The sequence below is a fragment of the Schistocerca nitens genome, chromosome 7 (genome assembly GCF_023898315.1).
Source record: "Schistocerca nitens isolate TAMUIC-IGC-003100 chromosome 7, iqSchNite1.1, whole genome shotgun sequence".
Taxonomy (NCBI): domain Eukaryota; kingdom Metazoa; phylum Arthropoda; class Insecta; order Orthoptera; family Acrididae; genus Schistocerca; species Schistocerca nitens.
The window spans coordinates 108,875,753-108,891,495 of record NC_064620.1 but is presented as its reverse complement, the minus strand read 5'-3'; the positions used below and the strand labels follow the sequence as shown (position 1 = coordinate 108,891,495).

Below are 15,743 nucleotides of genomic sequence, written 5' to 3'. Positions count from 1 at the left end.
TCGGCGTTTAATCATTACGGCCTTTATTCCATCTATTCCCGGTGATTTTCGGTTTTCGTTTTTCTTTTTAATTTGTCTTTAATTCCGCCGCTCCAGTATAGTCTAATCCTTGCAGTTGTTCTTCATCAGCTTCTTTGATTTATAGATTGTTCCAGAGTTCTTTATAATGTGTAATTCAGTTTGATAGTTGTATTACGTTGAGGTTTACAATATGTCCTTCTTCTTTCCTGAGGTATTTCATTAATTTGTATGTTATTTCTTGTATCCCACTGGTATCAAGTTCGACTCTGTTTACTTCTAGTATGGGCCAATACTGTATACTGTACGAATATGGGACCGTTTTTCAAGCACTATCTTTACAGTTCAGTATACAGGGTGTTACAAAAAGGTACAGTCAAACTTTCAGAAAACATTCCTCACACACAAAGAAAGAAAATATGTTATGTGGATATGTGTCCGGAAACGCTTACTTTCCATGTTAGAGCTCATTTTATTACTTTTTTTTCAAATCACATTAATCATGGAATGGAAACACACAGCAACAGAACGTGCCAGCGTGACTTCAAACACTTTGTTACAGGAAATGTTCAAAATGTGCTCCGTTAGCGAGGATACATGCATCCACCCTCCGTCGCATGGAATCCCTGATGCGCTGATGCAGCCCTGGAGAATGGCGTATTGTATCACAGCCGTCGACAATACGAGCACCAAGAGTCTCTACATTTGGTACCGGGGTTGCGTAGACAAGAGCTTTCAAATGCCCCCATAAATGAAAGTCAAGAGGGTTGAGGTCAGGAGAGCGTGGAGGCCATGGAATTGGTCCGCCTCTACCAATCCATCGGCCACCGAATCTGTTGTTGAGAAGCGTACGAACACTTCGACTGAAATGTGCAGGAGCTCCATCAAGCATGAACCACATGTTGTGTCGTACTTGTAAAGGCACATGTTCTAGCAGCACAGGTAGAGTATCCCGTAAGAAATCACGATAACGTGCTCCATTGAGCGTAGGTGGAAGAACATGGGGCCCAATCAAGACATCACCAACAATGCCTGCCCAAACGTTCACAGAAAATCTGTGTTGATGACGTGATTGCACAATTGCATGCGGATTCTCGTCAGCCCACACATGTTGATTGTGAAAATCTACAATTTGATCACGTTGGAATGAAGCCTCATCCGTAAAGAGAACATTTGCACTGAAATGAGGATTGACACATTGTTGGATGAATCATTCGCAGAAGTGTACCCGTGGAGGTCAATCAGCTGCTGATAGTGCCTGCACGCGCTGTAGATGCTACGGAAACAACTGGTTCTCCCGTAGCACTCTCCATACAGTGACGTGGTCAGCGTTACCTTGTACAGCAGCAACTTCTCTGACGCTGACATTAGGGTTATCGTCAACTGCACGCAGAATTGCCTCGTCCATTGCAGGTGTCCTCGTCGTTCTAGGTCTTCCCCAGTCGCGAGTCATAGGCTGGAATGTTCCGTGCTTCCTAAGACGCCGATCAATTGCTTCGAACGTCTTCCTGTCGGGACACCTTCGTTCTGGAGATCTGTTTCGATACAAACGTACTGCGCCACGGCTATTGCCCCGTGCTAATCCATACATCAAATGGACATCTGCCAACTCCGCATTTTGCACTGGCTGCAAAACCACGTTCGTGATGAACACTAACCTGTTGATGCTACGTACTGATGTGCTTGATGCTAGTACTGTAGAGCATTGAGTCGCATGTCAACACAAGCACCGAAGTCAACATTACCTTCCTTCAATTGGGCCAACTGGCGGTGAATCGAGGAAGTACAGTACATACTCACGAAACTAAAATGAGCTCTAACATGGAAATCAAGCGTTTCCGGACACATGTCCACATAATATCTTTCTTTATTTGTGTGAGGAATGTTTCCTGAAAGTTTGGTCGTAGCTTTTTGTAACACCCTGTATAATAATAATAATAATTATTATTATTATTAGTATTATAAACAGCTGATTGTTGTGCATATTTAAATGTCAGCTCCCTACAGGTGTGAGGGAGAGCCCAATCGTGCTTAGTGAAAAGGATGCGTAAATTAATTAGAAACGTGATAATGTCCGGACAGAGTGATATAGCAGTAGCACTTATACTGATCACTGCTTGCAGGACGCCCCTGGGGCTGGAGGACGTGTCGCGGTATCCCTTCCTGCTGGCGGAGCTGCACAGGAGTCGGGGCTGGACCATGGAGCAGCTGCAGAAGCTGGCTGGCAGGAACATCCTCAGGGTCCTTAGGGGAGTCGAGAAGGTGAGACCTCGACCTATCACATTCTCCTGTCTCTCCATATTTCTATAACTTACTTCTAATTTTCTATTTTATGTTAATGCAAGGCCGGCCGCTGTGGCCGAGCGGTTCTAGGCGCTTCAGTCCGGAACCGCGCGGCTGCTACGGTCTCGGGTTCGAATCCTGCCTCGGGCATGGATGTGTGTGACGTCCTTAGGTTAGTTAGGTTTAAGTAGTTCTAGGGGACTGATGACCACAGATGTTAAGTCCCATAGTGCTCAGAGCCATTTGAACCATTTGAACCAAAGTCGCACCCTGAGCCGATAAAGTCCTGGCGACGATGTCCTCGACCTCTGAAGGAGTTATTCTGTTTCAGCTTCTCAATCATGGTGCAACGATCAACTTCGAAGTGTTTTTTGCTACCCTCAGGAAATTTAAAAAAGACCTCAGTGTGTTGGCCGCCACAAAAGTGCAAACGAACTTGTCCTTCTCCACGACAACGCAAGGCATCTCACAAATCTGCGCACCCGAGAGGAGCTCACAAAACTTCACTGGACTGTCCTTGACACACCCAATAGGCCAGATCTCGCAACTTCCGACTTCCATCTGTTCCGCTTTAGGAAGCAGTGTGTGTGTATTGGGGAGGTTACTGACGCAGCAACACGTTGGCTCCAACATCGACCAGTAGAGCAGTACCACGTGGTTACACAGTTCCCCCTCCCAGGATGGTGGCGTAAGGCCTTTGAATTGAACGGAGATTATGTTGAATAATGGGGTTTTGTAGCCAAAAGAGCAGGGAATAATTTGGTACATTGGAGTACTGATTAGAACCAGTCCACTTTCAGAAAATAACGTGTTGCATCACTTATTGATCTTCCTTCGTAGTTCATATTTTTTACCATATTTTTCTCTTTCCTCAGACTATAGTTCTCTTGGAAACCTCAAATTTTTATATTTTCCTTCTGCAGTCGCGCATAATTAAAAACAAAAAATGGTTCGAATGGCTCTGAGCACTATGGGACTTCACTGCCGAGGTCATCAGTCCCCTAGAACTTAGAACTACTTAAACCTAACTAACCCAAGGACATTACACACATCCATGCCCGAGGCAGGATTCGATCCTGCGACCGTAGCGGTCGCGCGGTACCCGACTGTAGCGCCTAGAACCGCTCGGCCACTCCGGCCGCCGCACAATAAATGTTACCATATTGCTATACATCGCTACTGCATCTAATATATAAAACTGGTTCTATTCTGTCAGCTACATACGTAAGAAGACAAACACATTTCCACAAAAACGCTTCTACTGCAGTCACTAGTGTTGTCATCTAGGATAACACATAGTTTGTGTGCCAGTTCGTCCTCCTCGTAATTGCGTACACATTTTAATGTCGCTAGGCATAATCCTCATAAAACTGTCCAGATACGCCTGTAGGATATTGTCCCAACCCTCCACCGCTACCTGTATAATGCCCTATAATGCCTCTGGTGCAACAGGACGGTTTCAAACAGCTCGTCCTACCATAGCCCATGCATTCTCAGTGCAACTGAGATCGGGAGAATATAAAGGCTACTCCGTCCGACTGATTCAGTGCTCCACTAGGAAGTCGTTTACAAGACTTTGACGATGGGGGCGTGAACTATAGTCCATCAGTGTGAATCCCGCTCCAGTATGTTCACCAAATGGAGCCAGTATGTTCACCAAATGGAGCTAGTATGTCATCCCGATACCCAACATTAATGATTCGCCGGCTAGGGTGAACGAGCGGTTCTAGGCGGTGAAGTCTGGAACCGCGCAACCGTTACCATCGCAGGTTCGAATCCTGCCTCGGGCATGGATGTGTGATGTCCTGAGGTTAGTTAGGTTTAAGTAGTTCTAAGTTCTACGGGACTGATGACCATAGAAGTTAAGTCCCATAGTGCTCAGAGCCATTTGAACCATCAGTCACTCACCCGTGTATTACCACAAGGGTTTAATGCAGCCATACATGACTGCGCCGCAAAAACATTACTGAACGGCCTTGAGAAGAGTGGGGCTCTACAATACACTTAGGGTGTAAAAATTGTCCTCGTTATCTCTACACACGAATATCAGTATTGTTAGGGTGACTCATAAGGATCTCATCAGAAAAGAACGTTGCGTTCCACTGCTGCCTATCCCACAAAGACTCGTTTCGTGCCCATGCTATACGAGTCCCTCTCCGTCCCCGGTTTGGAGAAAGCGCCCTGAGAGGTCCTCTGCCAGGTAATTCCTCCTGGTCATGGTGTCTATACCATTGATACCTGCACTCCTGTACCTATTTGGAACTGCCGCCGTAGACGTATAGCAACGTTCAGCGTTTCTGCCTGCTATTAGTTGCAGCTTTCGGTCCTGCACACCTGCTGTATTCCTTCATCGCCATTACTGCGACGATTCTCAGCCGATCCCGTCGCTAGAAACTTGTTCCACATTCTAGAGACATCAATCTGACTCACAGCGACATTCGCTGCAAACATCCAGCTGACTCATTCGCCGCTCCACTACAGTGACTACGTGGAGCATCTGATCATACTTTCTTGTTCTTCGAACCATCCTGAAGCAACACAACTTTCAAAAAAATAAAAAAATTAAATTTTTCAAGTGGCTCTAAGCACTATGGGACTTAACATCTGAGGTCACCAGTTCCCTACACTCACAACTACTTAAACGTAACTAACCTAAGGACTTCACACACATCCATGCCCGAGGCAGCATTCGAACCTGCGACCGTAGCGGTCGCGCGGTTCCACACTGTAGTGCCTAGAACAGCTTGGCCACTCCGGCCGGCATCCTATGGTTAATCCTTGGAGCCTCTAGATGGGCAAGCGTAGGGGATCTCCATCAGGAGCTGCACCTGGAAAGCACTAGGGAAGTAATCGTGTCATCCACGCAAAAGCAGCTCGCTACCACTGAAGCACTAAGGCACACTATATGTTGACTACGAGGGGTCTGTCACCCCTGGGAGTGGCACCGCATCAGAGTTCCCCGCTCCCTCATAGAGGCATCTCAGTGACCTAAGAAAGTAATGTATGTTTAGTAACAAAAATAGGAGAAAAAGTAATGTAACGTTGCGTGACAGAAGAGTAAAGTCAGCTGGCAAAGATTGCAATGTTAAATAAAATGTATTAAAGTAAGCCACACTTTAGGAGGGTCAAAGCATCTAATGCTCATTACCCTTCTCACTCGGAAATAAACAGAAAATTACACCTTCACCCTTTGCACCTAGGGAGTCCAACTACGGGGTGGTAGTGCTTCTGTGAAACCATACAAAAATAAGAAAGGAAAAAAGTCTCTTCCCGCATGGAAGGTTACCAGGACGGGAAGATGCCCTCGCGATTGGCGTACAGAAGAGCCGCCATTTTTACATGCTACCGATATTTTGATAGAAAGAATAATGTAGATCTGTTGTTTACAACATAGAGATACCTGCACTCCTGTACTTACTCATGTGGACGGCTTCCTTCAAAATATGGCTTATACTTACATCAAAGAGAATGCAAAAATATTGTGCGCTTCCATCTTGGTGGAAACTGGGAGGACAATATCGACCCAGAAGGTACGCAGCAGTCTCCACACATAATTTCGATCTCTAGGAGTCCATGACGAGCACCGGGGTACCCAAAGCAGATGAGTAACGGAACGTGTGGAATATAACCTTGATCGTCTTTCTGTTGACAAGTGCAAGATTCCTTGTGACGCCTGAAGATAGTCATAGAACACACTTAGGTATTCATCGTTAGATGGTACTATAAAGTACCTGCACTCTACGGTGTATGTAAGGTTTTTATTGGGACACGTGTACGTTAAGTTCCGCTGTTAATGGAAACGAGGAATCGAGTCCAAAGACCAATGTTCAACGATAGAATTCATGTCGTTACAACCTGATCGCTATCACACGAGTGCTTTTTAGTACATACAACAACGATGTAAATGTAGAAAAGAAATAAAACAAAATAAAATAAAAAAGGCTACATTAAGGTTTTTGTATAGTTTTCCATAATTGTGAATGACAGAATTTATATCAAAATAATATAAACTGAAGAATAAAACAGTCGCTAGCGCCAAAACGACAAAGGTTAAATGTGATAAATGATTGTAAATATATTGAAATTGCATAAAGATAGTGTTGCAAAGACAATGCAGCAACTGGAGAAAATGAACACATACTAACCAACATGTAACAGACACGTGTAACATGAACACAAAAGACGTTCATTTAGAAGTCAGTGGTGTTAGTTACCATAATTATCGCCAATAATAATGAATCACTAGCAACTCTTTACGGAAAACTGAATTGTGATACGTAACTCACGATAATGCTGTTCAATAGAAAATATGCGGGTCGTGACACACACTGTTTCTCATTCTTTACTATTACTTTGCAAATGATTGCGTTTCAGGTTAATGCAGTAACGACTTTTTTCAGTAGTAATATTACGTAGACGTGTGCACATAATATTCCTTACATAATACAACAAATTTATAAAACTGCTTTTATTATAAGAAAGCCAGCATACTTTTGTCATTTAATATGAATCTCTTTTAAATCACTTTTAGTTTAAACTGTCTCCGGTAGTAGTGAAATACATTATTTGAACCACTATTGTTACTATTGCTTCCGAACACAGTAAATAATTGATTGATAGTCAACTGTAAATTTAACTAGATTTGTCTGTTTTCGACTATTTCTTTTACTTCTGACTTTCTTCTAATGTGTGGTGAAAGGACATGACGTTGCTGATGGTTAACGACTCTGTTCAATGAACAAGTTTGTTCTTTACCTAACCACACTATAATGTTCCAGAACGTTACTAAGATGCTGGAATGCCTATTACACAACTACAAAAATACTAGATGGATCTTGCTTTCGGAGGCGATGTTTGTGGTGCTATGAAGAGCTTATTATAAGACCTGTTATTGGCGACAGGCTCCTCTTGATTAGTGATAAGCTTAAATACTTTTGGCACACACAGTATTCTTCAATACTTCGAAAATCTTCTTGCGACCATATACAGGGCGTTTCAAAAAGGACTTTACATCTTATTGAAAGAAAATGTACAGCTGGGTGTAGTGTTATTTTGTATGGAAACACACAAACTTTTTTTATCTTAAGCTAAAGATGTTGTATGTGGCTTCCGTTGGTTTTCCTGCACACATCCAGTCGGAAGTCAATTTCTTCCCAATCTCGCTGTAGCATTGCAGTGTAACTCGCTCAGTGGCGGTGCAAATCTTGCTGTAAGTTCGGGTAGAGAAGCCAGCACACAAGGTACAAACACGATAACTTTAATGAATCCTCATTTTAAAAAATCGAGTGGTGTCAGGTCTGGGGAACGTGGGGCCATACAACTGGCGCACCACGGCCAATCCATTGGCCTTGAAGGTGGTCACAGAGAAAATATTGGACTTCAGCCAGGTAGCGGTATGGTGTACCATCTTGCATGATGTAAACATTTCGTTCTTCGTCATTCTCATCGATCTGTGGTACCAAAAACAGTTGTAACATATCCAGGTACACTATCCCGTTGATGGTTCTCTTACGGAAAAAAGGGGCCGTTCACTTTGTTCTTGCTCAATGTATAAGAAACGTTCAGTTTACGGCTATTATGAACATGTTGCAATGTTTGACGCGGATTTTTACTGCCCCAAATCCTACAGTTATGTATGTTACCCATGCCACTTAAGTGAAAAGCTGACCCGTCAGAAAAGATGTTCAAATGTTGAAATGTGTTGAATTCCTAAGGGACCAAACTGCTGAGGTCATCGGTCCCCAGACTTACACTTTACTTAAACTAACTTATGCTAAGAACAACACATACATCCATGCCCGAGGGAGGACTCAAACCTCCGGCGGAAGAGGCCGCGTAATCCGTGACATGACGCGTCAAAACGTGCGGCCACTCCGCAGGAAAGATGATTTGATCCAAGAAATTATCATCCTCGTGTAATCGATTTAACATATCCGCACAGAAGTTATTGCCAGCAATTTTCGCAGTATCATTTATGGCTTGTACGATCGTCAATCTGTACGGATTCAAATGCGAACGGTTTCTCAACACACCCGAAACATTACTGTGTGATATTAGCAGCTCGCGAGATGCACGCAGGATCGATTATGTAGGGCTGTTGGCAAAAAGTTATTTCACTTGCTCAAAGACGTCGTTAGATGTGTTTGGACGACCTGATGCTTTCCCATGTCCTACCGAGCACCCTGTTTCTCGAAAACATTTATGCAGCTCATAAATTGTAGGCCTACTAGGAGGATTTTTAGCGTACTTGGCACAGAAATTACGCTCAACTGTTGTGGCTAACTTCGATTCTTCAAACCAAGACACACAGCGAGCACGCTCAAGTGAACGCAGCCATCTTTAACGCAACTCCCGCTAGCGGTCATTACGGTGCGATTCGGCACTAGCGAGCTGCACGAGACAAAACGTGATGTTTCCAGAATGAGATTTTCACTCTGCAGCGGAGTGTGCGCTGATATGAAACTTCCTGGCAGATTAAAACTGTGTGCCGGGCCGAGACTCGAAGAACTTCCGTTAAGTTTGGGAGGTAGGACACGAGGTACTGGCAGAAGTAAAGCTGTGAGGACGGGGCGTGAGTCGTGCTTGGGTAGCTCAGTTGGTAGAGAACTTGCCCGCGAAAGGCAAAGGTCCCGAGTTCGAGTCTCGGCCCGGCACACAGTTTTAATCTGCCAAGAAGTTTCAAAACGTGAAGTATTTCTCTACAAATTGACGCAACAGTCACCTCTGTAGGTACTATGAATTAGTTTATATGAATTTTCAGAGTTTTAAAGCCCTTTTTGAAACACTCTGCACTGTACCTACACACTTGTTCGCCAACTTATTTGCCAGGGGCACGTACACTCCTGGAAATTGAAATAAGAACACCGTGAATTCATTGTCCCAGGAAGGGGAAACTTTATTGACACATTCCTGGGGTCAGATACATCACATGATCACACTGACAGAACCACAGGCACATAGACACAGGCAACAGAGCATGCACAATGACGGCACTAGTACAGTGTATATCCACCTTTCGCAGCAATGCAGGCTGCTATTCTCCCATGGAGACGATCGTAGAGATGCTGGATGTAGTCCTGTGGAACGGCTTGCCATGCCATTTCCACCTGGCGCCTCAGTTGGACCAGCGTTCGTGCTGGACGTGCAGACCGCGTGAGACGATGCTTCATCCAGTCCCAAACATGCTCAATGGGGGACAGATCCGGAGATCTTGCTGGCCAGGGTAGTTGACTTACACCTTCTAGAGCACGTTGGGTGGCACGGGATACATACGGACGTGCATTGTCCTGTTGGAACAGCAAGTTCCCTTGCCGGTCTAGGAATGGTAGAACGATGGGTTCGATGACGGTTTGGATGTACCGTGCACTATTCAGTGTCCCCTCGACGATCACCAGTGGTGTACGGCCGGTGTAGGAGATCGCTCCCCACACCATGATGCCGGGTGTTGGCCCTGTGTGCCTCGGTCGTATGCAGTCCTGATTGTGGCGCTCACCTGCACGGCGCCAAACACGCATACGACCATCATTGGCACCAAGGCAGAAGCGACTCTCATCGCTGAAGACGACACGTCTCCATTCGTCCCTCCATTCACGCCTGTCCGACACCACTGGAGGCGGGCTGCACGATGTTGGGGCGTGAGCGGAAGACGGCCTAACGGTGTGCGGGACCGTAGCCCAGCTTCATGGAGACGGTTGCGAATGGTCCTCGCCGATACCCCAGGAGCAACAGTGTCCCTAATTTGCTGGGAAGTGGCGGTGCGGTCCCCTACGGCACTGCGTAGGATCCTACGGTCTTGGCGTGCATCCGTGCGTCGCTGCGGTCCGGTCCCAGGTCGACGGGCACGTGCACCTTCCGCCGACCACTGGCGACAACATCGATGTACTGTGGAGACCTCACGCCCCACGTGTTGAGCAATTCGGCGGTACGTCCACCCGGCCTCCCGCATGCCCACTACACGCCCTCGCTCAAAGTCCGTCAACTGCACATACGGTTCACGTCCACGCTGTCGCGGCATGCTACCAGTGTTAAAGACTACGATGGAGCTCCGTATGCCACGACAAACTGGCTGACACTGACGGCGGCGGTGCACAAATGCTGCGCAGCTAGCGCCATTCGACGGCCAACACCGCGGTTCCTGGTGTGTCCGCTGTGCCGTGCGTGTGATCATTGCTTGTACAGCCCTCTCGCAGTGTCCGGAGCAAGTATGGTGGGTCTGACACACCGGTGTCAATGTGTTCTTTTTTCCATTTCCAGGAATGTATTAAAACATTTTAGATCCAACTGTGGTATTTACGTCCCAACACATGTAAGTTCCACATCACAGATGTTTCGCAACTACTTCTCTGCCTTCACCTCTATGACTGTACGCACTCACGCCAACTACGTTTTGTTATACGAACGACATTCTCTACACGTTATATAATAACAATATCCCTAAAATGGCCAGCGTGTTTACCGTAATGATGTAACATAAATAATTCTAATCTATCCTATCAACATAAATTACTTTCTCACAAACACTAATTAATGACAAAATTTCTTAATATATACATTTACAAAAAAATGGTTATAAATTCGAGAAACTAAGTAGTTGAAAAATACTTGAGGCACTGAGATATAGTGTTACAATACCATTTCAAAAATTCAAAATTACGTCCATCTGAATCGTCAGCTGCCGTATCGTGTAGGTTGGCACATTCTGTTTGACGATGCTACTGGTCGTAGCTATGAGTTCTTGGCGTGTTTCCGTCGTTGGTGAGTGACAGGAGATGTTATTATTGGTAGTCCGAAACCTGTGTTTAAAACAGCATCCAATTCACGACCAGCCGAGCGGGCTAAGGCGCTACAGTCATGGACTTTGCGGCTGGTTCCGGCGGAGGTTCGAGACCTCCTTCGGGCATGGGTGTGTGTGTGTGTCCTTAGGATAATTTAGGTTAAGTAGTGTGTAAGTTTAGGGACTGATGACCTTAGCAGTTCAGTCCCATAAGATTTCACACACATTTGATTTTTTTGAATTCGCGATCTGTTTAGCTTTCTCTTTCAATCAGTTTCTAACGGGCCGCTGTCAAATAAATAATCGTATATCACTGGCCGACAGACACAGTCTTGGGTAGTTCGGCCACCTGATACATGTACTTCGGCAAACTGCGCGTCAATGAAGATGAGAGGAAATGATAACACACAGAAAATCTGTCAGCTGGTCGGGAACAGAATCCGTAATCCTGGAGTCTACAGGTAGCGACGTTAACTTCTGCAAGTAATGCCGGCTTTGGCTAGAATTTAGGGTTGCCTTGTTTTCACTGAACCGCTTAAGCCTTAAGCTGGGATGGATATTTCTTTGAGTCAATCTCCACATAAAGTATTTAATGGCACTCCGCAGTGTCACCTCAATAAAGGTCTACGGAATGCACAATGTAATAAAATCTAGTCTCTCACAATCGAAAGAGGTGTGTGATTATAATTGGTTACTCTATTTGAAGGTGGCGTCGCATTTATTCGCAATTACAACTTTCTAGAGTTTTCAACGTATCGCGATTGATACAGACACTGAACACCTTATGTTGCAGGTAAAGGAAGAAATGCGACTCCTGGCCATTGAACCAGACGAGGATGTGGTTCCTCCAGCGGAACTCGAGGGCAAGGACGCAGCTGGCTGTCTCGGTAGGTGAGGACCGGGAGCAGTCCATCAGCGGGAGACTCCGCACGCTCCTCCAGGCTGACGCCCAGAGGAGCAGCCTCTGTGTGCGTCGACCTGACTGCAGTGGCCTCTGCTGCGGGGGTTTCAGTACTCAACGAGCTCCACTGTCGTGGGAGTCAGCAACTTCATTGCCGAGCTCTGCCGACAGTTTTAATACCTATTGTGGAGGGCATCTATGCAACAACTTGCAAACTTTTCCTGGACAGTTCAGGCAGCACAATGTTCTCAATGTTTTTCCATGATCACAAAAGTGACTTAGTCTTCCCTTCATTCATGATAGCAAATACTGATAATCCGTTTATCGATTTATTAATTTCCTCACAGAGTTTACGAACAGCAGAACACTCCGACCGTGGATGTGTTCGTTTCGAGATTATACTTCCGCATTTAATGAACAGCAGTTTCCACGATCAATTGTCTTGTTACTACTTCGAGTGGAGTGTGAAACGACTGATATCTACGAAAAAGTGATAGAAGTGCCACTTCAGGAACATCAGGACGCAAGTGACTGTTTCGACTGAAGCAAAATAATGTCAGCGAACAGAATAAATAACGGTAGATAAGCGCGACTAAAACACTTACTGTGCAAAAATCAGAGTTGTCTATATTTATTCCGTTTTGTTACATGTTGTAGAATGCATAAAATCTTATGTTGGACCAAAGCTATTGGAAAAGTACTAAGCAGCGTATACGCATAAAGAAATGTACAGAAGCATATGCATCATATCAATAAAAAGGAAATGTTTCCTTTATTATCCTTCCTTACCTCGCTAAAACAGTTCACAACACTTTCGTACGCTAATTTCTAGCATGTGCTGGTACAGATTATTTGCCTGAAAGTTTCTAGCTCAATGAATGAACATAAATTCGTATTGTCCTCCTAGCAACTGTTCTACTCTTAGATATTTCAATATTTTGTTTTGTTGAGACCTTGCTGTAACAATTTTTTTTAATATGCGCTAAACCTATTGGTATAAGATATAAGGTTTTCGCAAAATAAGTATATAAAATCTACGAACTGATCTGATCTGTTTTAATATACTTTTGCGGGAAATATTTCTTAAGCAAAATTTGTGTGTATTGTTTACGTTGAATTCTGAGTAATGTTTAGTAATCCATTGTGTTTACCAGTCTGACACAAGTAATAATGAAGTTTCTGCTGAAATTCAGGTACAAACACTTTATTTACCTTTACACTAATATAACAAATTCTGTTAAATACATATATTACGTAGTTAATAATGCATTATACCGTAGCAGGATACAAAATAGTGTATGAAACTTTATCCACAGCACAGTACAGAAACCAGACGGCAATTATAAGTGGAATAGCATGAAAAGAACACAGTAGTTGAGAAGAAAATGAAAAGGTGTTGTAGCATTCCATGTTGCTCAGTCGGGAACCTAGAGCAAGCGATAAAGGGAATGAAACAAATTTGGAAAGATAATAATAGTTTGGGCGACGAAATGAAAACTTTGAAGTTCAAAGATAACCATTTAATTGTTTGAAAACTGTAGGAAGATTTGGATGATGAGTTTAATGGATGGATAGCGTCTTGAAAAAGATTATAAGAAGAATATTTACTTACCGGGTTTGTCAAAAGGTACATTAATAAACTTGAATATGTCACTGCATCCAAGCTAATTAAATTCCGACGATTCTAGGATTACGTGATACACTATCTCACAAAGTTTTATGCCATTCAATCAATTTCAGCATGTGCACCTGCGGTGTCCTGCACAGCATGCAGTCCATACTCAAGCTCTGTCCACACTTGGAGCAACATATCCACATTTGTAGTATTAATGGTAGTAACTATCCGATTCTTAAAATCATAGATGTGCTTCATAAGCGTTTGGTAGACTTTGTCTTTCACATTCTGCTTTAGAGAGAAGTCCACTGGTGTAACGTCAGACGATCAAGGAGACCAAGGAAATGAACCACCCCTATCAACAGTAACAGTTCTGTTTCAGCTTCACTTGTTCCAGATCGTCAGTATGATACTTCACGTAAGGTGGGAGACGAGGTACTGGCAGAAGTAAAGCTGTGTGGACGGGGCGTGAGTCGTGGTTGGGTAGCTCAGTTGGTAGAGCACTTACCCGTGAAAGGAAAAGGTCCCGAGTTCGAGTGTCGGTCCGGCACACACTTTTAATCTGCCAGGAAGTTTCATATCAGCGCACACCCCGCTGTAGAGTGAAAATTTCATTCTAGAGTGGTATGATTATTTTAAATGGCACCTTGTATTTTTTGTTCGGTAATTCATTTCCTCTCCTAAAGAGCTATTCAAAAATGTATCACACTGTACCATTCACTGAAACACAATGTTAATAATAATGTAACACAACACTCTGTATACATTGGATGAAATTCTATTTATTGTCTGGAAAGTGCTGTGGGGGTGGAAGTGAAAGGGATTGGTAATCCCTGACATCTAGGCTGCCTTGCAAGACAGGCAGTTTTGCAGGTAAATCGAGAGGTTTTCCGGTGGGTAAGCATGGGGATGGGCACATTTGGGGGCAGAGAGAGGCTGGGGATGGGATGGGTACTGAGAGGGAGGAGGATGAGGTGGACAGAGAGAAAGGGATGAGAGGGAGACAGGGGAGGAGATGGGCAGAGAAGGGAAACAGAGGAGGCAGACACCCATCACCACATTGTACACAGCGCTTCGTTTTTCGGACTCTGGCAACTGTCGTATTGGTATCAGCCAACAGGAACGCCTCTGGAAAGAAATATAGGTATATTGTTGCGTCTTTTAGCTGCTCAGACTAATGTATCAGTAACATCTGAATGGAGAGCTGTGTGCAAACACAAGATGAAACCTAACAAAGTAGTGAGTAGTGTCTACACTGACCAATCCAGCAGAACAGTTACTTCCTACAATGTTTCTATAAAAGATAGCAATACGCAGGCAAATAAGATCTAATTATACACTTGGTCGACAAGGTGCCACAAGACCAGAAATGTAACAACACAATAAGAAATATTCAATAACGTTTGTTAATATTGATGACACGCAGTTTCACTTAAGTTTGGTAATGTCTGAGGTGTGACACTTGATGTCCTATAACCAATAAAATGAAATCCAAATAACTTCGTTGTCTCTTGGCAGTGTATGATTTAGTCCCTATGAAAGTATTTTGTAGGCACTTGTACTTCGTTGTTCCTGATGTCCCATAAATGGAAACTGCGAAGTTGGAACTGTAGTGTTCTGAATGGAACTAGTGAAACTCGTGGAACTGTGTAAGTCCAGGAGTTCCCGTTCTTCTGACACTGTGGAAACTGAATGAAATTCAGGAACTGCGTGAGCTCCAGCACCGTATCGCCTTTTGAACCTGTTGGCAGAAGGATTCTCATTCGCACCTGTATTACAGAGAAAGAAAGTAGTTCACAGTTATGAGTGCTATCTGGCAGCTGGCAGTACTGTCGGTAGATGAATCTAAAGAGACAGTGAACGTTGCACGGAAGCAGAAGATAGTCCCGATTAGTGAGTGCCATGTATTGGTGGCTGCTCAGAACTGAGAAGATCACTAGCCTGTGCCTGTTTCTGTGTGATGGCGGTCTCTCCTGGTACTGCTGTATTCATTTTGTGCCATGTTCATAAGAACATAACGAAAACATAAAGGATAATCCTACACTTACTTGTTGCAGGTTAAGAGCAACGCCATTTATGAGTCTGTGACACTAATAGGTTTTGATGATAGGAACTGCCACTGTTAGTGCTCCGAGAATGTTTGCAATTCATCG

At 44.2% G+C, this 15,743-nt stretch overlaps 1 protein-coding gene across 1 annotated transcript in view; it reads left to right on the top strand.

Moving 5' to 3' along the window:
• Positions 1–12,944, top strand: part of LOC126195052 (dipeptidase 1-like) — a 699,024-nt gene extending 686,080 nt beyond the window's left edge. Inside the window, exons 12-13 of the mRNA XM_049933499.1 lie at positions 2,142–2,280; positions 11,868–12,944. Of these exons, the coding sequence (XP_049789456.1) occupies positions 2,142–2,280; positions 11,868–11,969 (241 nt within the window). The 3' untranslated portion in view covers positions 11,970–12,944. The remainder of the gene's footprint in view (positions 1–2,141; positions 2,281–11,867) is intronic.
• The last annotated feature ends 2,799 nt before the right edge of the window (positions 12,945–15,743 follow it).